The sequence below is a fragment of the Marmota flaviventris genome, chromosome X, assembly GCF_047511675.1.
Source record: "Marmota flaviventris isolate mMarFla1 chromosome X, mMarFla1.hap1, whole genome shotgun sequence".
In the NCBI taxonomy this organism is placed as follows: domain Eukaryota; kingdom Metazoa; phylum Chordata; class Mammalia; order Rodentia; family Sciuridae; genus Marmota; species Marmota flaviventris.
This window is the reverse complement of record NC_092518.1, coordinates 10,411,038-10,438,749: the sequence shown is the minus strand read 5'-3', so window position 1 is coordinate 10,438,749 and position 27,712 is coordinate 10,411,038. Positions and strand designations below refer to the sequence as shown.

At 35.9% G+C, this 27,712-nt stretch overlaps 1 protein-coding gene across 1 annotated transcript; it reads left to right on the top strand.

Moving 5' to 3' along the window:
- Positions 1-763: 763 nt before the first annotated feature.
- On the top strand, positions 764-27,056 carry Ap1s2 (adaptor related protein complex 1 subunit sigma 2). The gene is made up of 5 exons (XM_027927342.2): positions 764-880; positions 3,074-3,252; positions 11,057-11,165; positions 11,749-11,886; positions 25,478-27,056. Exons 2-5 carry the CDS (start codon positions 3,074-3,076, stop codon positions 25,523-25,525), a joined length of 474 nt encoding a protein of 157 aa, XP_027783143.1. The 5' UTR covers positions 764-880; the 3' UTR covers positions 25,526-27,056.
- The last annotated feature ends 656 nt before the right edge of the window (positions 27,057-27,712 follow it).

Here is a 27,712-nt window from a genome sequence, read left to right as displayed (position 1 = left end):
GGCTAAACTGGAACCCAGGCGGCTGGTGGGGGCGACCCTGTGTAAAGGAAGCGGGATCTCGAGGATTCCGTCTAGACTTTTCAGCCGAGAACGGACAGTAACTCATCCAGTCCACAGCGAGGAATGGGCGAGGCAGCCCATAGAAGAAACTCTTGCGATGCTTGGAGGGAAAGTGTCTGGGCTAAGGCTGTAGCAATACGATGTGAAGGAGGGGCCACGTGCACCAGCTCCACGAAAGAGCTGACTTGTTTTCCCCAGAGTTGCAGCACTCTCTCCTCTCACCATCATCACCGACCGTTACACCTCCCATGCCACCATCTCGGGGCACCGGGAGTCTTCGGAGCTCGAACTTGGCTCTTTACTGTCCGGACCTTCCCTACCATGCACCACCGGGTCAACTAAGGGCGCCCAGAACCCCATCCTCCCGTCACTAAAGAGCCGGGACAACCGCCCGCGCGCGTCCCGGAGGCACAAGCATAAGTACGCAGGCGTGCCAGCCGCGGCAGAAGCCGCTTCCGGGTCACGTGGTCCAGCTTCCGGTTATAACCATGTCCCCAAGCGGAGAGATGGCCAATCGGCTACCTCAGACTACGCGGTATCTGCGCTGCCTACAGAGCCGTTGGCTACGGCTGAGCGCCTTCCCGCGCGTCGCCCAACCTGCCCCTCCTCTCGCCGCAGCTTCGACTCCTCCCTCGTCCAGCCCCCGGGGCGGGGTCTGTTGGCTCGCCCTTCCCTCGCTGCTTAAGCCTGCCCTCCTCCAAGCGGGTCCCCTCCCCACAGCACCACGGCTTCTTTTCCTCCGCAAGGCGACAGGGGCTTCCCCTCAGCCGCCGCCGCCCCCGCCGGCCGAGCTCCGCCGCGTCCGCGGCCAGCGGCCGCCGTAAGTCCCGAGGGACAATTGGAGGTGCTGGGGATGGGAAGAGGGAGGGATGGCTGGGCGCGCCCCCCGCCGCCCCGCGCACGCCCCGACGACCCCACCCCGCGCCCGCCTGGCCCGCCACTGGGGCGCCGCGCCCCGCAACTCACTTCTCTCCACGTCCGCGCCCCGCACACTACTCTGCGCTGCGTTTGGATGCGGGGGCCAGTCCTAGGCTCCGCGGGGGCCCCGCGGCACCTGTGGTTCGAGAATCGACTCAAGTTTTGCGGGGCGTTTTTGGGAGGGGCCGGGGGCGGCGGCGGCCGAGGACTCTTGGCGCCCCCTGCGCGGCGGCGGATGCCATTGTCTGCACCGCTCCTTGCCTGTCACCTCGCCCGTGCTTGGTCAGTGATGGAGTGTGGCCCCGGGAGTGGGGGTGGCATCGGAGACGGCGGGACCCAAGGAACGCTGGACCCAAGCCCACTCCAGGGTTGAGCCCATTGTTTTTGACACCAGTCTCGAGGAATTGTAGTGCCCTGTGATTTGTGGCAAAAATCAGAGCATTGGTTTTTAAAGAGAGGAAAAGGAGTACTTGTGCCTTGCTGCCAGGTTTCGCCCCATGTTAGCGCATGATTTATTTTAAGGGGGATACATTGTTTCTTCGTCCGACAAAGTGCTGGGGCGGTTACAGGACCCTGCTACAGACAGCCGGGAACCCATACTGTATTTTTCGAAAGCAAACGCCCACCCCTCCTGGCTACCAGGATCTGTGAACACAGGGTCCATTCTTGTCCAAGTTTTGGTAACGGGTTTGCATAACTGTGCAGTTGATGCTTCACTTGCTGTCCCTTCGAATGCCGCTATCTTCAGGACTTATATGGGAGGCACTTTGATACCACTGAATAAATATCTGTGTGTCTTGTGCTACGGAAGCTTTTTAAGTAGAGTAATAAGCTAATTTTAACTTTAATAAAGTTAAATTGCCAAGTCATAAATTTCCAGGTATCTTGATGCCTTTTTGCATTATCGCAAAAAAGCAGCAATAATTTCTTATTGGAATTTGGATCCCATTTTATTCTGTTGGTTGTGTAAATTCCCCCTCCCCAGGTTCAAATTCAAGATGGTGTGGTGAATATTGAGAGTCAAGGCTTGAATCTTACTCTCAGTGGCACTGTTAAAGGCACTTATAAAGGTTAAAAAAAAAAATGAATATCTATCTGAATCCTACCTTTAAATAAACTTTGTAGAAACAATACTTACCGTTTGTAGTTAAGATAACCAGTTGAATTTAAAAAATCTTGGCTTTAAAAGAAAATGTACACCGATCAACAGACTTGCAAGTTTCAAATAAATCCATACAAATTAGTTTAAGTATAAAATATACTAGAATTTGGCGTCTACTTCATCTGTAAACGCTATTTTTTGTTTTAAATGAAGTATTTCATGTATTGTCCGACGATGTATAACTCTTATTTTTAGCCTTTTTAAGGTTTGCATTCTCTTCCATAATATTAATAACTCAGTTCTTAATTGTGTACGTGTTTGTGGTTTTTTTGTTTTTTTTTTAATGAGAAGAAAACATAAACTTCAAATCAGGCTTTTATTAGGAAAAATATATTTATGCGATCCTTTTTTTAGTTAATATTTTAGATCATTATTTTGCTTAAAATATGCTAGCATAAATTGAAGAGAGCATTCTAAATGATAAGCAGTTTGTCTGCAAGTAATTCAGCCTGGAACTAGAATGGCCTCGGGGTGAAAAACAGTAGATCTCCTGTTTATTCCAAATGTACCCAAACCAATTGATGTCTATAGTTCTCTTTTGATGCATGGTAAGGCAGTGTGGAATGTATAGTATGGGTAGAAAATCGTTTCTTAGATTACCAGAGCTATCTTTTTCTTAAAAATTTCACTCCATCTTATTACTTGTTTTTCTTTTTATACACACGTTTCCCTCCAAAGATGGTGTGGTGAATATCGTATGTGGTCACATGTATGTGGGTCAAGGTGGGATGGGAAGGGAAGATTTGCATCTAAGTAGTAAGATCTTTCTAAAATAATTTTCTGCTATTTTAACTGGCATAAACATATTGATGACTGCTAATCATTTGTCAGTTAAACACCTATCCCTCAAAGGTTCTCTGAGAAACATGTAATCTTATAACTATTGACTCAAAGTATTGCATTTAATATTGATTTTCTTATTTATTTTAACAGATGCAGTTTATGTTGCTTTTTAGTCGTCAGGGAAAGCTTCGACTGCAGAAATGGTATGTCCCACTGTCAGACAAAGAGAAGAAAAAGATCACAAGAGAACTTGTTCAAACCGTTTTAGCACGGAAACCTAAAATGTGCAGCTTCCTTGAGTGGCGAGATCTGAAGATTGTTTATAAAAGGTATAATTTTTAATTATCAGTAAGGTGGGATAGCAGAATGAAATGATAGGTCTTTTTTTTTGCGGGGGGGGGGGGTACAGGGGATTGAACCCAGGGGTGCTTTACCATTGAGCTACATCCCCAGTCCTTTTTATATTTTATTTTGAAACAGTGTCTCATCAAGTCACTAAGGCTCACCTCAAACTTGTGGTCCTCCTGGCAGTCTCATTGGGATTACAGGTGTGCATCACTGCACCTGGCATTGGTCATTTGTAATAGGGAAGTTGCAGACTTTTGAGCAATAACATTTATAAGTAATGATCAATAAATATTTAAATGAAATAGGTTTAAAGGAAAGCTTTTTATTTTAAGATAACTGCTGTTTTAATGAGTTACCCAGGCCAAAATGATACGTAGGGAAATGATCTTTAAACTAATTATATAATTAAAGACATAAATGATTAGTCATACTCAACCATCTTTTCAGGAAAATTCAGTGAATTCAGGGGCAAAAAGAATCAGTATTTTAAATTACATGAGTAATTCTCTGAATTTAGGCAAGCATAGATGAGAGTCTAATTCTCATGAATCTTTATAAAATAATGACTAATATTTAACATGCCTTGTATCCAACTGTTAGAATCTTATAAACATCTTGGCTACATATAGACTTTTGCAATTATACAGATGTCTAAAAATTTTATGTATGTATAGGATCTGTTTGTTAATAGTATTTATTAATTTGAATTACACTTGTTGCTGTGGTGAAGGTGTTCTTAGATATGATAGATAATTTTGCCAAAGATAGGTTTCTTAAAATTTGGTAATTTTTTTTACACTGATATTTTAAAAAATGCTTTATATCTTTATTTTACTGGTATCTGAAGAAACTCTTTTGAGTATCTTAAATTTTTAGGATTGTTCTAAACAGGTTTAATGAAATATAATTTATTTTTTTACAGAGTATATTTTAAAGGAACATTATTTGCTTCTTCCCCATTTCTGTTCCCTTTTGAATAATTTACTGAATTTAACATGAAAACATTTCTGCATATAAAAAATTCTCTTGTATGGGGAGTATACAGTGAAGTAACAGTATGGAATGCCATGAGGGTAGAAGAGAAGTCTGTTTTTTCTCTTTTATACTCCAAGTGTGGATGGTTTTTTGTTTGTTTGTTTCATTTTGTGTGTGGAGGGGTGGGTGGCAGGGAAGGAAGTGGCCATTGTAGGACAAAGCGAGTTTCTTAAATACTGTAGACTTCTTTTTATTTCACAATGAATTTAATCATTTAATCATGTTTGGGTGATTTTTGTATAGTGTTGGGTTTATAGTTGTTGAGAAAAGATTTTAGAAAAATCATAGCACTTGAGATCTGGGAGATATCTTAGAATAATCTAGTCAAGTACTTTTTTATTTTTTAAGCTTTTTGACCCAGGGATAGAGTCTTAAATAAAACAAGCAGAAATGGAACTGCTCTTGTGAAATCACAGGTATCCCATCACCCTGCTCACTTGGCCTCTACTCTTTGCACAGGAAACCGTTCTGAATTTGAAAAATAATGATATTGATCAAATTTCTATTGTATTAAAACAATATATTTGGGAAAAGTGACTTGTTGGAGGTCATATGCTGCTGGGGGTGGGGGGGTGCAATTTAAATTTCAAGTATGGAGGCAAAGCTTTTAAATAGGAGTGAAAAAAGATTAGGTGAGCTTTTTTTAAGAGATTGAAGAATGACAAAGGGTGGGGGGAGGACAGGGACTGAAACTGGCACCTGCAGGATCTGTAGGAGACTGCATAATAATAAAGTCCTGAACCCAGAGGCTTGTAAAGGAGAGCTCTTACCTAGGGAAGTTTTATCAGACTTGGTCACATCTAGAAGTGGGGAGGACTGCCAAGGAATGGGAGAAGTGGTGTGATCTTCACATTTCTAATTTGGCTGATGGGATGAATGGTAAATTAGAGAACCCAGCTAATTTTTAGACAAGTTGGTTTTGAAATGTCTCACTTTCTGGTGGGTTGTGTTGAGCATAGGCATGGAATTCTGGGGAAACTTAGACGAAAAGTGTTACATATCCATCCTTCAAGTGGCAGGCATAGGGTAAGTATTAGGTCAGTAAAGTCAGGGAAGCGGAGTGAATTTCAAGAGTAAGATCAACTAATGCCAGATGTCACATAAAATTCAATGAAGGTGAAGAAAGAATCTGGTAGATTTTGTAGTAAGCACTTTATAAAATTGCCCTCTGCCAGAACATTTTGAGTGGAGTAGTAGAGACAGAACTCTTGATGTAATGGGGAAAGAGTGAAGAGGTAGAGTAATTTAAATAGCACATGGAGACTATTTTGGGGAGCTTTGCTGTGAGAGAGGTGGTAACCACCCCTAGACATAGGAGTTGGGGACAGGATTGAAAAAAAGGTGTGAGAGGCTTAAGCTTATTTTTAGATAGGGGAAGGAGTCCCCCGTGTGGAGGAGGAAAATACCAGCAAGGGACTCAAGCCTATGAATGGAATAAAGGAATAAAAGGAATAAAGGAAAGAACTGGTTGGTGTTCCTATGCGTTCCACTCAGCCTGTCCCTATTGGGCCACTTCTTTTTCTTAAAGTTATAAAGAATATTTAACCTGACTTTAATATTTAGATCAATACTCCTTTAAGTAAAAGGTGAGCTTAACAAAAAACAAACAAACAAAGTAGCTTTATTGAAATAATCATGTACAAAACATGGATTTTTTTTTTTAAAGAGAGAGAGAGATTGAGAAAGAGAGAATTTTAATATTTATTTTTTTTTTTTTAGTTTTCGGCGGACACAACATCTTTGTATGTGGTGCTGAGGATCGAACCCGGGCCGCACGCATGCCAGGCGAGCGCGCTACCACTTGAGCCACATCCCCAGCCCAAAAACATGGAATTTATAATCTGTTTTTCTATATACTCCCCCATTTCATCTTCTTACCACCTCATATATTTTTGTTGATATTATCAGGTGATTTGATTTCACTGCTCTACCTGGATGAAAAAGCCTTTTAAACCAGAGAATTACTGCTTAGCTCCTGAGAAATTCTGAACAGGCACTTTTTTTTTTCTTTTTTTTTTGTATTAGTGATTTAACCCCTCGCTTTGCACTAGCACTCTGCCACTGAGCCATGTCTGCAGCACCACCAACCGTTTTATTTATTTATTTTTAATTTTTTTTTTTTACCTTGAGACAGGGTCTCTTTAAGTTGCTCAGGCTGGCCTGGCACTTGCAATCCTCCTGCTCCAGCCTCCAGAGTAGCTAGATTTGTAGGTGTGCATTGCCATGCATTGTTGTTCAATTGCTGTTCAAACAGCTCTTTTGCTGTTCATATCAGCAGGGGTTTTTTATGTCCTTTTTGTTAAATTGGGCCATACACATTCTTCATTCCAAGTGTTTGGCATATAGATTTCCCTTTGGGGAGGGGAGCTGTAGGGGAGATAAGGAAAATATAGCTGAAAAGACAGACTGAAAATCTGAGGACCTGAATTGTCCATTTGTGCTATTAGCTAGTTTTGTGACTTTAAGCAAGTCACTTTGCCTCTGTTTCCTCATCCCTAAAATAGATACTCTTAAAGATCTCTTGAAGACAGAATATTGTATGTTTCTGATTCCTATTTTATGCAGCACTTTATATTGGATTAGTCTTCTTAAATTAATTTAAAAATATGTTCATGCATTACTAGCTTGAGAATTTGTTAAAGGGTACTTATTGATTTTCTTTACTAACAAAAGAATTCTTAATGACATACTAGTGGGTATTGAGAATAGTTTAGCTACATTCACCCATAGTCAGCTGATAATTTAGCTGACTGCAGAGAAGTCATGTGTTTGAATATAAGAATAGGCACTTTCAGATGTTCTCTGAGTGCCAGTAATTAGAGTAAGCCTTAATCCACCGTACTAAAAATAACCAAACATACCTTTCTTCTTACTAGTCTATTATTAATTTCACTTCAGATTTAGACTTACAAATATGTACTAAGAGAACAAAATGAGCTCATTATTGAATTTTAAAAAATGTTTTTTTTTTTTTTTAAACCAATTGGATTTTAAAAATAGGGAAAACACTTCAGGTTTTCTTGGTAATCTTTTACTAAAATCAGTATGACATTTTTTAGTTCTCTCATTTGAAGCTCTTAAAATACTGCTTTGAGCATAGTTTAATTTTTACCAGGTGCAGGTTTATTTTAATACGATTGCTGGCTATGGTTTTTAATGTAAAATTCGGCTGTGGGGTCAAATTGCTGTTCTGGGTACATTACTCAAGCCTGGATCTCCTATAAACTCAAGCAATAATAGTATCTCTGGTAAGGTAGTGAAGATTAAAATGGTAAAATATGCGGAAGCCTTAGCTAACATTTAGTGCCTCATTTAGAGTGAGGACTCAAGTTTGGAGCCAGACTTCTGTTTCTTCCTTCTTTAAACTTTCTGAAAAGGCTTATGATCCTGATGGCTTTCTGTTCATCTGAAAAAAAGAATTCATTAAATTTTGTGTGTGCGCGCGCGCGCACATGTGCGCGCGCGCACTTGCTGGGGATGGAACCCGTGGCGTTGTGCATGCAAAGTAAGCACTCTACCAACTGAGCTACATCCCCAGCCCAAGAATTTATTAAGTTGACAGCTTCTTTTACATTCTTTTTTAAAAAAAATATTTATTTTTTAGTTGTAAATGGACATAATATCTTTATTTTATTTTTAATGTGGTGCTGAGGATCGAACCCAGTGCCTCACACGTACTAGGTGAGCACTCTACCACTGAGCCACAATCCCAGCCCTCTTTTGCATTCTTTTTTTTTTTTAAGAATTTTTTTTTTAATATTTATTTTTTTTTAGTTTTCGGCGGACACAACATCTTTGTTTGTATGTGGTGCTGAGGATCGAACCCGGGCCGCACGCATGCCAGGCGAGCGTGCTACCGCTTGAGCCACATCCCCAGCCCCTCTCTTTTGCATTCTTAATGAAAGTAAACATTTAGAGGGCCAGGGATATATTTCAGTGATAGAACACTTGCCTTGAATGCACAAGGCCCTGGGTTTGATTCCCCAGTACCCAAACAAAAATTTTTTAGATAGTGTTGGTGGGACTTGTTCCTCTTTTTAAAAATATTTAATAGCTGGGTGTGATGGCACATATCTGTAACCCTAGAGGTTCCAGATATTGAGGGTAGATGGATGGAAAGTTTGGGGCCAGACTTTATTGAGACCCTCTGTCCAAAAAAAAAAAAAAAAAAAGAGGTGGGAATGTAGCTCAGGGGTAAAGAGCCTCTGGGTTCTATCCCTATTACCAAAAAACATTATTGATTGGTGTTTAAATTCATGCTTCTGAATGATTTCTATAAATTTCAGACCTTTGACTCATATTTAAGTAAATAAGTATCTTAAGTATTTGTAAGAGGCAGTACTGTAGATAAGGAGTAACAATGGTGCAGCCATTAGATTATATAACACCAGCATTGAGGAAATCTTGAAAATAAGGAATTTTACTCGAAATTATTAGTAAATGCTGTGTAATAGAATTATTTGGTATTCTGTTCACGTCAGCTAGCATAGCTTGTTTTAATGTACCATTTTTATGTGAGTCCTTTTAATCTTTAGTTTTTTCTTTTTCTTTTCTTTTTTTTTTAAGCTTTATTTTTATATGGTGCTGAGGATTGAACCCAGTGCCTCATGCATGGTAGGCGAGTGCTCTACCTCTGAGCCACAACCTACCTCTGAGCCACAACCCCAGCCCCTTTAGTTTCTTAATTCAGGGAATGTTATTTATCATTTCTGTGAATTTCTCCAAATTCAAAAGAGCATGGATTAGGAAGAACTTAGAGTTGGAATATTCCTTTGCTTTTTGAACAGATGATCAAAAACAGGGTAATGATGGGAAAGAGAGACATCATTTGTTAAAGTTGGAAGCCATGCCTTGTTATGTCTTCATGATTGATTCCCTTCAGGATGATAAACAAATACATTCAGATGCCTACTTTATGTGACTACGGGAGACCCACCATTTTAAATAGCTTTCAGAAAATGGAAGTTAGGTAGAAGTTAGGACATGCAAAAAGACATGATGTAAGACAGACGTTATTACCCTATATACATGTGTGATTACACTAGTCGTGTGACTATACCATGTATAGCTAGAGGAATAAGAAGTTGTGCTCCATTTGTGTACAATGTGTCAAAATTAGTTCTGTCATGAATAACTTATTAAAACAAATTTAAAAAATAAATAAATAAATTGGAAAAAATGAAGACATGATACGTATGACAAAGAAGTCTAGTGAAAGGGTTAAGGACCTGGAGTTAAGGAGGGAGACCAGTTTCTTGTCACAGTAGTTTTCTGGGCTTCATTGATTGTTGGTTTTTTTTGTGTGTGATCAAAGATGATAGTACTTGCTGTTGAAAAGATCCAATAAGGGGCTGGGATTGTGGCTCAGCGGTAGAGCGCTCGCCTAGCACGTGTAAGGGCCTGGGTTCGATCCTCAGCACCACATAAAAATAAATAAAATAAAGATATTGTGTCCAACTACAACTAAAAAATAAATATTAAAAAAAAGAAAAGATCCAATAAGATAAAATGGTTTTGATAATATTGAAATTAGTATTGTTGTGTAAATAATAGGTTGTTTTTATACTGAGCAGGGACTCATTGAATCTTAAAACTGAAGTTGTGTATGTTTTCTCTATATTATTTCACATTATACTATAAGCAGTAATTGCCTGTCATATTTTCTAAAAAATAATAAGTGCTTCTCATTGAAAAGTGCAATCTAAACTGAGACTTGTTTAGAATATCTTAGGTTTTTATTTTCTTTCCTTTCAAAAGCTTTAAGTACACTTAACCATTTTGAAATGTTCATTTAATCCTCCCTAAAGGACTTGTTATGCCTCAAGGTAAGTGTGTTTTTTTGGGATCAGGCATAACCCAGTTCCATGTGCCAGAATCCTGATTCGGAGGAGAGTAAGTGTCCCAGCCTTATTCTGTCTTCTCCGGTAAAGAATCTCCTCTTTAATTCAACAGTGTGGAAGTGGGAAAATTTGAGGATGAGTCTCAAGTTTCCCTTAAGTAATAAGAACTTTCTGTTCTATTTCTCAAACTTCTATAATAACTTGGAGCTGTCATTCTTTTTTTGTGGGGTGGACATTATTCCACAATCCTAGAAACCTCCTTTAATAAGGCTATTCTGTGCTATTAGAGGATAACAGTGGTTACAATTGCCTATAGTGATGAGAGGTTGTGACAAGAAGAGGGTCTTCAGGTTCTGTACTATTCTGTTCTGGGTGCTGGTACATAAATGGGTTCACTTTGAAAACTCATCGAGCTTTTATGGCTTGAGATCTTCTCTGTGTATATATTATGCTTCAGTAAAATGTCCAAGGCAATGACCTCATCTGACAATATCTTCAATAAGTCCTTCAGTTGAAAGATCTGTATTACTTGCTGTTTACTTGTAGTTTGAATTAATCCCCGTGTATTTTGCTCTAATTTAGTAGATTTTGTAGTCAGTAAAACCTGAGTCAACTGTTTTCAAATGTTCATAAAAAGGATCCTGAAATGACAAAGAGCAAAATCAGTTACTCTTTCTAGATGGTATGATTTTAGTGGTTTTTTTTTTTTTTCTTTTTGCCTGCCTGTGGTTTTCAAAATATCTCATGCATTTATTACTTTTGTAGTCTAGGAGAAAAAAATTCTGTACTGTTGTAAGAAAAGAAATAAACATGCTTATAGCATGAGACCTTCCACAATAGAATATGAAAATATATTTAGAAAACATGATTATAGGGGTAACTTTTTTTCCACATTTGTTTTTGGTTATAGATATGCTAGTCTGTATTTTTGCTGCGCTATTGAGGATCAGGACAATGAACTAATTACCCTGGAAATAATTCATCGTTATGTGGAATTACTTGACAAGTATTTTGGCAGTGTGAGTATTTATTTTAGGAAATTGAATACCATCTCTCTCCTTTTTTTAAAAAAAATAATCTTTTTCCTAACAAGTTTATTATTTGCATATATTGGGGATTACAGGGAGAAAGCAATAATAACTTTTTCTCAGTTTGTCTACTCAGTTAACTTACAGGGTCATTGGCCATACAGACCTACTCATTTAATTATGATGGTTACAATGAGTTTTAAAATAGTACAATAGAAAGGACTTTGACTGCAAACATTAATATCATGGTAGTGCTTAGTGCAGAATTCAGATTTGGTTAGCAGTTTAATCACATAACCCAGGAAATAAATATTTAAAGATCAGTTTTAGGAGCAGAAAATTACTAAGTTGCTCATATTGAGAGTATGCAGAGACATGTCTTATTTATCTTGTATGCATTGTTTTTTCAAGTACTTTAAAATTTGAAAATTATGCTTACTTAAATTAATGATGCTTAGTCAATGTGATTGCTATTTTTAGAAAGTTAAAATTGATTCACTTTGGTCAGATTTCTTTGGCTTGCTTAAGTTTTAACAGTTTGAGGGATTTTGTTTGTATTGTTTTTGTTTTTCAGGTGTGTGAACTTGATATCATCTTTAATTTCGAGAAGGCTTATTTTATTTTGGATGAGTTTCTTTTGGGAGGGGAAGTTCAGGAAACATCCAAGAAAAATGTCCTTAAAGCAATTGAGCAGGCTGATCTACTACAGGAGGTAAGTCACTTGTTTTCCTGACTAGGCACTAGCATGTTTTGCTCTTGCTAGGGAAGTCTCAGTCATCCTTCTTAGAGTTTCAGTAGTTACCCAGAGCATGCTTGGCATGTATTATCCATGTGCAGTTTATTGATTGAAATATGTGTCAGTCACATCAACTCAGTTATCTATGGATGGATGGTTCACTTTAGAGATGGTCTGTTGGTCAAGCTTATTTTTGATGGCCCAGTTTTGGACCCTACTAGGACAGACTATTATAAAAAGAGAAAATATTGGCTAAACCTTACAGCAAGTTGAGAACTCTCCATCCATTGTTTTGAATTACTTAAGACAACCAACCTCCTTTTTAATTGGGAGTTGACTGTGAGATTACAGCATTTTCATTCCAAATTGGTTCATATTTTCACCTCATATCCATTAAGTACAAATGTAGCCAAGCAAGTGGTAGGGATTTCCAATTAGACTTTTTGTAGAACCCTCTAGTTTTATATTAATAAAGCTAAAAAGTATTCATACTTTGCTTTTCTTAAATAGCAAACCATGTTCTATAAATCTACTGTTTTCTCATCTTACCTCCATATTCCAGAACCATAATAACCCCCTTCCCTTTTTAATTACTTCAGTCATCCTGGGGTAACCATGCATGTATTTGATACTTATGTACTTTCTGTTTCTGAAATTTAAAATTTCATATTGATATAAGTCTACCTTTTTAAAAAAATTTAATGATAGCTTAATTCAGGTACTAAATGGAATTATGCCTTAGAGCCAATTGTGGTTTTTATCATATAGAAAGTTTATAACTTAAGAAAGGGTCAGTAAATAGAAAAAAAACAATGTAGTGTGTTTTCATTAAGGCAGTTGTTAAGTGTGTGTATATGTACGTATATATAAAAAGTTGATTTTTTTTTTTGATTCACAGGTGTATTTTACAGAAGCATTGAAAGTATGGTTTTATATTTCTAGCTTATATTAGCCCCTCATTGTGCATTACACATGTATTTGTCAGTTCTTGCTTTTTTTCAGTTACTAAAGGAGACTTTAAATTCAGTTTTTTAGCATTTCTATTTTTACAGAAATGGCAAGCTTTAAGGTAATGAAATGAGAGAAGATTTACTCTCTTTCTCCATTATAATTTCTTTACTATTGGCCTCTGGAGAGGAGGGAAATACTAGGGAAATCTACTGCAACACTTAGTGGTAGGGGTTGTTGAAAGCTGAGGTGACAACAGTGCCTTGTGCACCTAATTATCTTGTAGTTATCAAAAGAATAGTTAGGGTACCTGCAAAAGTGAAGAATTTGTTGGCAGTCCTCATACCATCTGCTGTTCAGTAGTAGAGTGAGAACAGACCGTTTTCCTTCTGTGTACAGTTTGCCACAGTGATTATATTTGGAGATTTTTATTTTTAGCATCAGGTGTGCTGACTATAAGCATATATTATATGGTTGTAAAATTGGTTTTAAAGTTAGTACTTTCTTATTTTGCTGCTCACTAAACAAACTTTTAAATATTAGGTAGAATCCAGGATGAGGAATTGGGAATTTTTCATATTTGTCTTTTTCCTTGGTCACTTTTGTATTTCATTATTATGGATCTATATTCTGTTCTATCAGAACCTGGTATTTCTTCCAAGTTTTTCATCATTTTCTGATTAATTACATTTGCTTTAAACATTTAAAACATTTTGAAAGTTGTTGAAGTTCAGCTTCTTACTTTTAACGTTTTCCTTAGATGTTTAAGGCACTGATATCTCCTTGTGCCTGGATTATTATTTTTTTAATATTTATTTTTTAGTTGTAGATGGACACAATACCTTTATTTTACTTATTTATTTTTATGTGGTGCTGAGGATCGAGCCCAGGGCTTTGCATGTGCTAGCCGAGCGCTCTACCACTAAGCCACAGTCCCAGCCCTGGATTATTTTTTAAATGATACTGGGAAATTACTATGTACTTTATAATATATGACAATGATGCTATGTTTAGCTTATAGTACTTAATATACTAGGAGATAAAAGCATTACTATAGGAGTATAATTCCTAATATAAATGCCATCTTTAGCCTCTTAGTCTGGGGATTTTTGTTGTTCATACTATCAGTGGTTAGAAATTTTTATTGACTATGTAGATATAAATAATATTTTTCAAATTATTTCTTGTTAGATTTATCAAAATGCTTAAATTTATGTTACCTATTTTGGTTTTGCTGTTTGCGGGTGTAGTATTCAATTAGTCAATGTCAAGAAGTGAATTTACTTCCAAAATTGTAAATATGGCTGTACGATACTTTATTCAGCCTTAAGTTTGTAGCAGAAGTTCTGATTATTTTAACCTAATTTTTAAAAAGTATTTATTTTTTTAGTTATAGGTGTACACAATGTCTTTATTTTACTTTATGTGGTGCTGAGGATCGAACCCAGTGCCTCACTTATGCCAGGCACTCCTTCTACCTCTGAGCCACAACCCCAGCTCTTAATCTAATTTTTTATGCAATGTGATTTTTCTGTTTAGTGTCAGGTCTTTTATTTGGGTTATTTCTAAGCTCTAAAAACTTTCAACTTCAAATGAACTTATATCTGTTGGGCTTAAAGATAAATGAAATCACAGAATGATTTTGGTTTTTAGTTCTTTTTTAGCTTGTAAAATGTTTCTATCCTTAAGAATTAGATTTACCCAATTTATATGAATGTTACATAATTTAGATAGTCTTTCATCTTATAGGCAAACAGGACAGATTGTCATTGGCTCAAGTAGGTTGTCAGCATAAACATTAATAAGAATAAAACAAATGCATATTTAAATAATAATTGCTAAAATATCAGCATAAGTAATCAAAGAATAATGTTACCTTTTTCATTGTGGTTAATTACTTAGTAAACAAGGGATCATTTTTGGCATTTGTAGACTGAACTCTGTGCTTGTTCTTTTGGTATTTGGTTGTGTGAATACACGATTAGATTTTGGGGGGAAGCCTGGAAATTGGCCCATTTTCCAATTTTTAATGTTTGTTGGGATTTTAAACATTTCATCTTAACATGCCACTGGTACTAAAGTTGACTCTTAAATTATTAAAGTATAACTTGTGGTTGCTAAATTGGTAATTTATATATATATGTATATATATACATATATATATATATATATATATATATGTATATATATATGTATATATATATGTATATATAGTTTTAGTTGTCAATAGACCTTTATTTTATTTATTTTTTTTATGTGGTGCTGAGAATTGAACCCAGTGCCTCACACATGCTAGGCAAGCACTCTACCACTGAGCTACAACCCCAGCCCTATTGATAGATATTCTTTACAATGTTTGGAGTAACCACCCCCATACACATATATATTTAAGCCAGATTTTGGGGGGGTGAAGTGGAGTATGATGATGCAGTTGGATTTATTTTATAAACACATACATGTATAATGACAAAGGAAATAATAGCATGGCATTTTTTTCTGTAAAAAATCAGCCACTTACCAGTTTTTCTCTGCTCCTTAATTTTATAGAGCCAGAATGAAGAATGGGGAGGTTTGTCTGAGGATATCTTATGATAAAGAGCAGTCTAAGGCTTTAGTCCCTTTGACCCCCCAACTTATTTATTGGTAACTACTAAATTTACCATTTTGTGGCATGGATAAAATGGGGTGCTATGCAAACACTGTTGCACGTGAGATGATTTAAAGTCCTTGCTTGATCTGTGAAGATCAAATAGTTAAATACTGGGCATTGGGCTTTAACCCTCAGCATTAGATGCATGATGGTGTTGATCAGCGCTTTGAGATGTGTTGAACTTTCTTTTTTATACTAACAGCATCGTTTTGAAATTTGTGGTGGTTTTTCTTTTGAGCTTTGTTTGCTGTTGGTATCGTTTCTCACTGAAGTAATCTGCAATGGAAAATAAGTGAGGTACCAAAAGCAAGCATTATTATACTCATGAATTTGCTTCTACTTCAAGATGATCCACTTTATGAATAGATTTACTGGATTTGCAGATGTTTATCTGCCTCATTTAGAAAGTGGTACTCTGGAGAATCACTGCTGCTAAAATTGATTTGTTTTAGTGCTGGGGGCTGCATGATATGTCTTAGTACTATGCTGTATCTGTGAAAGTAATAATTAATAAATCTGTGGGACTGAATAAAATGGAAAGGTAAGAATCTTAGGATAAAAAGTGATTTCTTTAAAAAAATGAGGCTTTTGTAACTTAAAATTATTTTAAGTAAATAAGGACTTTTTGAAGGATAACATTATACCTTTTAAATGAAGATATGAGTTATCTTAAAAATTACACCTTGCTAATTAAGAATATTGGGGCAGGTCAGTCAAACTCAAGAATATCTTAGTTGTTTTAAAAGAGGTAGATGCTTTCAAATATATATAATAATGCCATTTAACAGCAAAAAGTATTTTGATACAAATCCTCCTAGGATTTGTGTAGTATTGGACAACCTAAGACAGGCACGGTCCCTAAGCCACATGCTTGGTGTTTAATTAAACAGAAGGGGGGAGATGCTGAGAGCCACAGCAGAGTCAGAATGGCCCCTGGCAGGCAGAACACTTTTGAATTTTCTGCCCATTTCCCCATCTACCTTAGGGATTTGATTATTTCTTAAAGAAGAATAGATTAAATGACCAGAATTTATACATATAGACTTTTCTTTTGTTGCGTAGTTAGACTTTTTGTTATTGTTCTTTTACATCCTCTTAGCCTTAAACAGTTTACTTAGTAAAGGTATTTTAGAGTTTGTGATTCCAAGAAAATTTTTTGTTTAGAAAGCCCTGATTGAATTTAGGTCATTTCAAGGCAAATACAATACAGGTAAACTAGAATAAGCTTAAAATATTTCTTTATAGTCTAAAATTATATTTGATAAGCTAATTTTTCTACCTTTTTTATTTAAAAAGTACAGTTAACTGCCAGAGAAAGTAATTTGTCCTTAGTATTTTATAGCTAACAGGTTTTAAACCAGCGTCTATAAGCTAACTAACTCTCATCATTATTTTCAAGACAAATGTAATAGAAATAGATGAACAGCACAATGGAAAAAGATAGCAAGGACATGAATAAGTAATTCACAAATAAAAGAAAAGGAAATGCAAATTAAAATATCAAGGAGACCTTTGTTTCTTCTTGGATTTGCAAGATAGACACTCTGGTGCCTCCTTGTGAGCACCTAACTTGTATTTTGTTTTGGAGGATTACTTTGGAGATATATATTAATGACTAAAAGCACACTATGCCATTTGACCCATTACTTACACTTCCAAGAATTTTATTCAGTGGAAATATACAAATGCATCAAGACGTGGCTCAGATATTAGATCATCGGAATGTACCCAAATGTCCATCAGTGGGAAATAGGTTAAAAAAATCACAACACAGTCATACATGAAGCTGCTATCATAGCTGTAAAAGAAATGAGATCATAGCTGAGTATTGCGATGCACACTTGTAATTCCAGCAACTCAGGAGGCTGAGGCAGGAGGATTGCAAGTTCCAGGCCAGCCTCAGCAATTTAGCAAGATCCTATCTGAAAATAAAAAGGGCTGGGGATGTAACTCAGTGGTAGAGCACACCTGAGTTCCATCCGCAGGTATCCCCCCCCCCCAAAAAAAACAACTTCAAGACCAAATTTTCTGTGTAATATGGAAAGATACTAAAGGTATATCAAGTGAGGAAAAACAAAATCTATTAGAGGATAATGACTAACTTAAATGTTACCTCTGAAAATGTTTTTAAAAAGTTAGAACTTTTTTAAAAATAAAAATAATGCTCCTGGGGCTGGGGTTGTGGCTCAACAGTAGAGTGCTTGCCTAGCACGTGCAAGGCCCTGGATTTGATCTTCAACACCACATAAAAACAAATGAATAAAATGAAGGTATTGTGTCCAACTATAACTAAAAAATAAATATTAAAAAAAATTCTCCTGTGTGAATGAAAGAGTACACATTGTGTTGCTTCAGATAGTACAACTAGAGCAGAATTTACTAAAATAAAGCTTTAGCATATAAAGTACTTGTCTGCTCTTGGCCATTTTAGACAGTAACCATCTGGAGCAACCACATAGATCTTGCCTCTCATTGCCTAATAGTGTTAAAAAAAAAAAAAATCACTAGACTTTCTCAGTAATTCACAAATGCTCATGAAATAAGACTGACACCATGAGCCCTATCATTTAAAAGGTGCCTTATAAAGTGTTCCCAGTTCTTCTCTTTTTAAATTCATTGCTCAAAATAGATCTTAGTGACATTAGATACTCTCTGGCCCTTTGGGGCTTTAACCCATATAATAGGGTTCCAGAGTTGAACATAACGACTTTGCATGCTTTGCTACATAGTTCAATTAGGGGGATTAAAAAGGGCCATTGTGTCTTGAACATGAAGGACAAAGGATACAATAGTATCGTATAAATAATAAGTGAAGAAGCCCCTATACCAAAAATCTGCAGTAGATCAATAACTTGAAAATATACTTATTTATATTTGCTTTTCATTATATGTAAATTATTTCTTTTACCACCTTATATACTAGAATTAGGAGACTAGTCATTCAGCTTGGGTGTTAAGTACCATTAGTTTACTTCAGCGCTTCTCATCTCAGCAAGACTTAAGCCTGCAGATAATTGCTAGTTTACCAGTATTCATTATCGCTTCCCAGTTGGCTTTCCATGTGAGTCATAGCCTAGTATGGTGGATATCTAGGAAATTGAATGGTAAATGGGGTCGGGCTTTTCTTAGGAAGGTAGGCATTTTTTGGAGAACAGGTGCAATTTGATTCCTCTCTGTTGTTTGTCAGCCTACACTTCCCACTACATCTGGTCCTTTTTGTACAGGATTGAGAATAAAATTATTCTTAGTGCAGAGGAAAGAAAAGATGCATGTATATAAAGGAGAAGGAGCTGATGGAAAGAATGGTGGCAAATAGGGATAAAGGGGAAAATGGACTGTTTGGGGAGGGAGAATGGGAATGGAATCAAAAGCATTGTTCTTGGACAAGAAGAGTCCTTATGAGGAAATAATGGGGTAAAGGTGTAGGGTTTTTTTTTCCCCCTTTATGAGTTGCATAAACAAAATTGAGAAAGTTGTTTTCTTGCCATGAGAGATGACACTGACATCATCTAGAGGAGAATGGTTGTGACTGGGGAGAAGGAGAAGGGTAGATGAAGTCAGTGTAGAGGGTTGGCAGTAGACTTAGGGTGCAAATTAGTGATGGGCAAAGGATTGCCCAGGATTGAAGGCCTATTTCAGGTTGAAAATAATACATTTGTGATCTTTATTCAAAAATTGTTTCGTCACTACCATTCTGTTCTTTATTCCTACTTAATTTAGTGTATTGAAAAGCTCATAGTTTGCTGAGTAGTGTACATGACTATTTCCAAAGGCACCCATGGGAACCGCAAGACAGTAGGCTTAGTCCTGCATAGGGTCCCCTGTGTGCTGTGACATACTTTATTGTCAACCTCCCTAATCTTAATTGATTTTTATGTGACTCAAAAGATATAGTATGAAGGCACAGAATACTGCAGTTTATATTGAACCCACTATATTTTATTTGTATGCAAGAGGAAAAAATATTCTTGGTTAATTATTGGCATGTCTGTAGCATTTAGCTGAAATCAACTTCGTGTTAACTGGTCATTAAGGTATTTACTTATAGCAGAACTTTGTCAGACCCTGGCATTCAGAACTGTGAAATTATTTAAAACACATTATCCCAACTTAAAAGTGATAAAAGAATGCTATTTCTTATACCAACATTTCTTTTTGTGCTATTATTTTAGAGTTTCTTTTCCATTTTTCTCCCCTGGCTCATGCCTTACCCCCTTCTGGGGATTGAACCAGGGCTATGCACATACCAGGCAAGGATTTCTTTCTTTTTGAAGAATGTTTTTCCAATGAAGATGGGTTTCTCCCTATGGAGAGTATTCTTCACAATTGATGAATGCTAATTTCTTGTTTAGAGTACAGTAATTGGATCATTGGCTGTGAAGAATAGTTTGGCTTATCATCACCCCTTTCCTTTTCTAAAGGTAGTAAAAGATCTATCAGATAAATGAGTGATGGAAATGCTTGGGGCAGTCATATTTCAGAATTGTTCATATAGAACTTTTGTTCTCATTCAGGAAGTCTTCTGTGGGGGAGAAATGACTCCATACTCAGCCCTATTTGGGAAGCCATCTTTTTCTTTTAAGGGGCATAAAACTCTTCATAGTTGGTTTTTAGATGATGTGATATAAAATTAAGAGAGAAAACCAAAACATTAAAAACTATATAATATAAAGGCAAAGAACTGGTATTTAGGTGAAGGTTATTTGACAGACTTAAACTTTTCTTGTTCTCTCTCCAGAAAACAGAGACTATGTATCACAGCAAGAGTTTCATTGGGTGTAAGAAAGCGTACTAGAATACGTGCTGGAGTTCTGACATGCATCAAAATGTAGTAGGATATGTGAATTCAGTTTGTAATTATAATTTTGTCAAGTGTGTTATTTATATTTTAGCATTACTTGGAAAGTCTCAATTATATAAATCCTAAAGGATGGTCCCAATTTTTAAACAAATATTTTCATAGGGAATTTTGCTCTGATAATGATCTATCATTGGGGCTTACGATTTATTTTTCATTGAAAAAATTAGGTATTCATTAAATACCGTGAATTTCCAATGCCACTGGTACACAAGTAGAATTTCCCTATGAAAACGAAAGCTTCAGTAAGGAAGTATTTGGGATGTAATTTATTATTAACACTATTATTTTAATTGCTTGCTATTTCATTTTACTATATATTCTGAGTGGGGAAAAAAGGGACAGCTGTCTCTTCAAAAATGTTTAGAAATTATCTGAGAATTAAAATATAACTGGCTTTTCTTCTTAGATACTTTTTATTTACGGTTGTATAAGTTTAGGAATCTGTTACTTTTTTAATACTTTCCACGCATACTTGTAGCCTTATAATTCAGAGTTCCAACTTGAATAAATACTAAAAGGAGGAGACTTTCAAAACACATAAGAAGTTTTAAACTTTTTAGAGTCATAAACTTCTGGTAGGGGTAGAATCACTTTAAGAGTCTAAAGGGTAAAGAGCTCTCTTCCTAGGAAAATAGACACAGAATTTTGCCTCTAATTTCAGGGAATTTTTGGAGGCCCAGGACATCTCTCTGGGACACTCTAGGGTCAGTTTAAGACCCCACCTCAGGTTACCTTTTCCCCTTGTTGATGTGAGAAACATCTTGTTATATAAGTTTTTAGGCATAGATATGTAACAAATCTGTTTGAAGGGTTCTTTAAAAGTCTATTTTGAAGATGTTTTAAAAATTAATATCCTTAGTCTCAAAGTTGCATTCTTTGGATTTTTTGTCTTTGTAGCTGAGTGAATATTTAAAAGCCTTTATTGCTACTTAAAATACCATATGGTTGACTACTTTTCCCTTTGCTTGGGGAAGATTTTCCTCTGGGATCTCTGCTTAATATAATAAAATCCTGATGAACTCAAGACACTGTGAAAGGAAGTATTCTAATTGAATTTTCAGTTAACTAAGAACTGACCAAATGTCTTACACTGGAAATCTTTTCAGAGTTATTAGTAAATACAGTACTGTAGGATTTTGTAGGATGACAGTCATCATTTTGTTCGTCATACAAAGTTAAAAGATGAATCTGAATGCCTGGGCATTGTTTAAGAAGTTAAATGTTCAGCCATAAACCAAAGAACAAAAGCAAACAAAAACTTAAGTTTTAGGCAACTTTACTGTGAACTAAATGTTCTAGAAATCTGATTGTGTCTGTATCAGTTTGTGTACTGTGTATAAGAATATATGCATTTCTCTTGTAGCCACGTCATGAATATTTTAATGTCCCTGTGTACTAAATGACTACTCATCGAGTATGCAGAATTTCACAGAGGAAATAGAGAGCTGATATACTTATGAAAGAAAATATCCTCAGCTTGCTGACTATCTTGTAAAAATAATAGAACATTTCAGAACCAGTACCATTACAATTGTATTTTTTCCTGTTTGCATTCCTCTTTCCTGTTTTATTTCATTCTATATATGATCTTGATATAACTTATTCCTGTTCACAACTGATTTAAATTCTTCTGACAAAGTATGATCTGTGAATGTTTTGAGTAATATTTCATCTTCAACACATGCATGTTACTATTAATGAACCATTTGTGATTAATCTTATAAGAGGAAAACATGGCAATCATTATTGTTTACCAAAGAGACTATGGCTGAATTACTCTGTCAAAATAAGCAGTGCCATAATATTTAGTTGTTCAGTCTTCAATTGTTGAAGGGGGGGGAAAAAAAACTATAGTGTGATTGTCTTGCAGACTGAGTTAAAATGTTCTAATGTATCACATAAAAGGGTATGTGGAAATAATACAATAAAATAAAATTAATCTGTACTAGTATATAATATTTAAAGTTGAAACATTCAGTTAAGAAATTTTGTAGTGCCACATTTATTGAATCACATTTGTGCGATATAATGATATTGAACTATCAGAAAGCTGTGTCAGAAAAGTCTCTTCTGCACTATTGCTCAGTGGAAAGCCCTTTCCAAGTATTAATACTGAGCTAATTTATATAGTTCAAAAATTCCAATACTGTTCAATACTTAAAGTTTATATTTTACTATTAATAGTTTTCTAATATATTAAGTCTTCATTTAAATACGTAGTGCTTTGTTAATTATGGCTTTATATTTCTGAATACTAAAATTTTTAACATTGATCACTATTGTACATGCTTTTAATAAAACATGTAGCATATTTTATCATCAAAGGAAAAGTACCAAATCATTCATTATTTTAATCTAGAGAATTTAAAGACTGAGTTAAGTAAGTTTTCATTACACAATAACTTCAGATGATACTCAAACTAGTTTATCACTGAAAGAAAACCTACCAGGAAACTTTGTATTAGGCAGGTAACAAATCAGTTATTTCCATTCTTACCATTCTTGCTGTAATACACTACATTTGAAGCACTGGGAAACATTGATCTTTCATTTCCATTTTTTTTCCCCCTTCATCCCGCCCCCTGCCCTGCAACATGTTATTCATCTGGTTTATTGCTGCATAAATATGCATTGTCTCATGCCTGTTTGCTTTGGATGCTGTGTGCTGAGCTGTAACAAGATGTTGCTTTTGTTATCTGTATACAGCTGCTTGCTTGAAATCAGTAGATTCTGAAATAGCTTTTCTTGCATGTCTAAAATAAAAGTATTGCATGTACTTTGTCTCATGTGGATGACTTTTTTCTTCTCCACCCCTTTTGATAAGATAATGTTTTATATTTTCATTTTTCCAGGTAATTTTTAAAATTGTGGTAAAAACACATAATGTAGAGTTTATTTTAAAGGTTACAGTTCAATAGTGTCAAGTATATTCACATTGTTGTGCAACAAATCTCCAGAACTTCTTCATCTTGCAAAACTGAAACTCTAGACTCATCAATCCACCACTCCCTACATCCCTCTCCACGAAACCATTGTACTTTGTTTCTATGAATTTGACTTTAGATAATAGTTTTTCTAGGTAATGTTGAGCTATGATTTCAGTGTGAACACGTGAAAAGTACATTTTATATTTTAAAAACAATTTGTAAAATATTCTACTTGTACAACTTGAAAGGATTAAAATATGTAAATGAAACTAGGCCTCTTAGAAAGAACAAATACACTGAGTAATTCATATTCAAAAAGCAATCTGACTCTCTTCAGGAAATGCGATATGAGACTATAAGCAATGAGCAGGTGTGGTATGGGTGTGTGTGACTGGCTTCAGGGAATAGTTTTGGGCCATTTTTACATGGGCAAGCTGGGAATGTAAACTACATAGAATTGAGTGTAGGCATCCTTTAATAACATTGAAGGTCCATCACTTCCATCAGACTTTCTTCAAAAACTTAACATACAAATTTCAAGAGAATACTATGAAGAACTTTTCTGTACACACATCCCTCAGCTTCAGCAACCATCAATTTAATACTGTTTGCTCTAGCACAGCTCCCCCTATTTTTGCCTCAGTATTTGAGAGCAAGCCCTCTCCATCCTGTCATTTCATCTTGAATACTTTAGAAGGTATCTCCAACAGATAAGTACTATTCCCAACAAAATCAACAGTAAGTGATCCTAATATCTTTTGCCTGCCTGTTTTTTCTGCTTATCTGAGAAATGTCTTTTTATAACCGATTTAAGACTAGATTCCAATCAAGGTCCACATTGTATCTGGTTGATGCATCTTAAGTCTGTTTTAATTCTTCACAAGCCTACTTTTTATCCCCCTGCCATCTTTTTTTTTTTTTTAACCAGGGTATTTATGCCATAAAATTTCTTCCATTCTGTATTTGGCTCGTTTTATTCTTGTGTCAATGTTTTACTTGTTCTCTTATCCTTCATCTATATTTTTATTTAGATCTGTAACCTGATTAGATTGAAGTTCAGTCTTAAGAGGGCAAGCATGCTCCATAGATTAGACTGCCTTTTTAAAAAGGCCTTTTTTCACTTGAGCTAATTTTTACTCATTTCTAGTACTACACAAACATGCTGACAAGTCATCATATGAACTTTATATAATTGGTTTATAGTACTTCAATATAGCACTGAATGTTAAATACCTTTATTTAGATTTTAGTTACATAATGACATTATCAGCTAACATTTTTTGAGCACTTTCTATACACCAGGCACTGAGCCTTAAACTCATTTACTCTCAACATGAAGGTAAGTACCATTCTTCTTGTTTTCCAACTATGGAAACAGACTGTAGAATCTTATGTATGATTATACCATGAAGTGCCTTACATACAATTAAATCTAATGTTCTAAAGATTTATGATTTAATGTTTTCTTTCCTTGTTTTGTGCTGTACCACGAATAGGATGCAAAAGTAAGTTTATTCATTATTAGATACTAAAAATTTACATTGTTATCCTCTTAAAATATTGTGTGACCTTTTAATTACAAAATTGATAATAATACCTGAAAGTTGACCTACTTGGTCCTTTTTTATGCCCCTTTGGAAAATTTTGAAGTACTTTTTCTACATATGGCTGCTTTGTCTACCTTTAACATTTAAAAACAAGTATTGGTTGTTACATAAGACAAAGAGCCTTTAGTTCCAGAGTGTTTTTTCAGTATGTGACAAAAAAGCATGGAAAACACTAGGTGAAGCATTGTAGGAACTCAGGACTTGGTGGGGGCGGGTCCTGCTTTTTATTTGAATTATAAAAGTAAGTTAATCTTTCCTGTATATGATTGAGTAGCAGCAATTTCATACATTGCTAGTGAGCTTCCATTGAGCTTGACTGCTTTTTGTGTTATGGCAACAGTACCGAGCACATTAGTATGTAATCAGTTGGTATTTAATGAATGCCGAGAACATCCTATGGTCGCCAATGATATGGGCATAAATCCCTAGATAACCACTGGCTGTCACTAGTAGAATGCTCCTGTAACACTGAATTTCTTCTGTAAAATGGGCATGCCCTTTATGTCAGTTTTTCACATTTTTAAGACTCCCTCCCTGGATCTGCTTACCAGAGTCTCACGTTTTCCCTCCACAGGAAGCTGAGACCCCACGTAGTGTTCTTGAAGAAATTGGACTGACATAACTCTCCTCCCTTGTTGATGACTTCTTGTGGCATTTCACACACTGTAGATGGTCACTGCCTTCATGTCCATGTTAGCTAATGGTGTAAGATGATGTCTTGTCAGTATTACTGTTTTGCTAAGCTGCTTCATTCAGGCCTACATTTTTTTTTAAAGGGAACTTTGATCAATTGAATGAAAAGGGACTTAAATTTGGATTAGAAATATGCATAAAGTACTTTTCTTGGATTTCTCAAATTTATAGGTCTATTTCTCATAACTGATTATGTGCATATATGAAAATGACACATCTCTGTACAAGCAATATCTATCAAACAATTCGGCAGTGTACATTTGTTAATTACTGTACTTGACAAAGGAAGGTTAAATTATAATGTGAAACCTGGTTTTACGAAACCAAAGATGAGTGCAGCATTTCCGTATATATGGTAAAAATAAGGGAATCAACATGTCACATATTGAATGAATGAAAATTTAATTGTTGAAACTTAAACAAAAACAAATTTATACCAAAGAACCCTATTGGACACTACATACCTTAAAATAAAGGGAATACAGATTATTTTAGATGACTAAATTGGAAGATGTCATTTAAAATTAATAACTAAGCATTCTGAATGAATGGGACAAGGAACAAAGATTGCTTTATAATAGCACATAATTTTTAAGGCTAAGGCACATTTGAACCCTGAGATGATTTTTTTTCTTTTTTTGTGGTCATAATCATTTAGTTACTCAGATTGTTTTTGATGCCCCCCAAATGAAGTAGAAATGTTAGTTTATCAGTTCTTCATAACAGTATCTTACAGAAACATTGCCCTCTTCACAGTGTTGCGTAAAGTCATTGTTTAAAGCATGAATGTTCCTTCTGGGGTTCTTGTTCAAGCTGAGTTTATTTTGGTTCCCTTTGCTTCCTTCTAATTAGAAGTACTGCAAACTTTACAGAAGCTTCCTTTCCTTCCATGGCACTACCTAGTTATCAGAAGTATAAAAATCTTTAAAAGACACCTTTCATTTAACAGTGAGAGTTGAAGTAAAGTGGCATTAGGTGGCCCTATATTTTTTAAAGCTTATATAATTGTTCAGCATCACTTTTATACATATACATATCTAAACATGTCTGTGGTTTACACTTTCACTTGCATATGCTGGGCTGGATTAAGCTTTGTTGTAATTGTGACCAACATCAGGCCACGTGAGCACTGTCTTATCACATTGCCAATTAGCTGTAATAAATGTTCGACATACAAACACCGTAGTGTGTTTTTATCTTTTTCCAAAAGTGTATCAAACTGGCAAGCTGCTGAAGGAAGATTTTTTTTCCCAGTAAAATGTTGAAAATTTCCCTTCATTTGATTGCCCCCCCATTTGAATGTGGTGGTGGGTTTATAAGCACACACAAGAAAAAATGGTGATGATTTATGGAGTCTTCATGTACTTCAAGTTCATTGAAAAGTAACATGGATTCCATGCTACCAAGAGCTTACCAACACATTTATTTTCAATCAATAAATGCCGCTTTGAAAACCTTGACGCAGTTGACTTTTCTACTCTCTGAATGAACAACTCGAAATTATTCCAGGTCATCGAAAGGTATTCCAAATTATCTGAAAACTCTCATCTTCCATATACTGGCACATGCAACAAAATTGGACTGATATTTGCAGACTGTGCTACCTAATGTAAGCAGCAAATCCACTTTGGTTATCATAATAGTAAAAGGGCCTCCTGGGCTGGAGATGTAGAGCACCTGCCTATCATGCATGAAGCCCTGGACTCAATCCCCAGGTTGCGGGGTGGGGAGGGAGCTATGGACTTTCTATTACTGTAGATAGGAAATGTTACATTCTTTTTTTTTTTTTAATTTTTTTTTTTTTAGTTAATGGACCTTTATTTATTTATATGCAGTGCTGAGAATTGAGCCCAGTGCCTCATGCATGCTAGGCAAGCGCTTTACCACTGAGCCACCACTCCAGCCCCAGGAAATATTACATTCTAAAGCTGGGATTTTTAAGAACAAGGAAATGATTCCATCAAATTAAGTGGCTAGTAATCTCCAGATGGATTTTTATCAGGGTAATGAACCAGTCAGAAGTTATAAACTTCCTTTCTCTCCCTTACTGCTTATTAACATTCAAGGGAAGCTGAATGTGGTGGCAGCACACACCTGTAAACAGGGATTTGGGCAG

What these genes read in the sequence shown, in the direction of transcription:
- Ap1s2 (XM_027927342.2), top strand. Translation starts at nt 3,074, where the DNA reads ATGCAGTTTATGTTGCTTTTTAGTCGTCAGGGAAAGCTTCGACTGCAG. An exon ending in CTGAAGATTGTTTATAAAAG is followed by an intron (nt 3,253 to 11,056) that starts GTATAATTTTTA and finishes TTTTGGTTATAG; the next exon opens with ATATGCTAGTCTGTATTTTT. An exon ending in TTGACAAGTATTTTGGCAGT is followed by an intron (nt 11,166 to 11,748) that starts GTGAGTATTTAT and finishes TTTGTTTTTCAG; the next exon opens with GTGTGTGAACTTGATATCAT.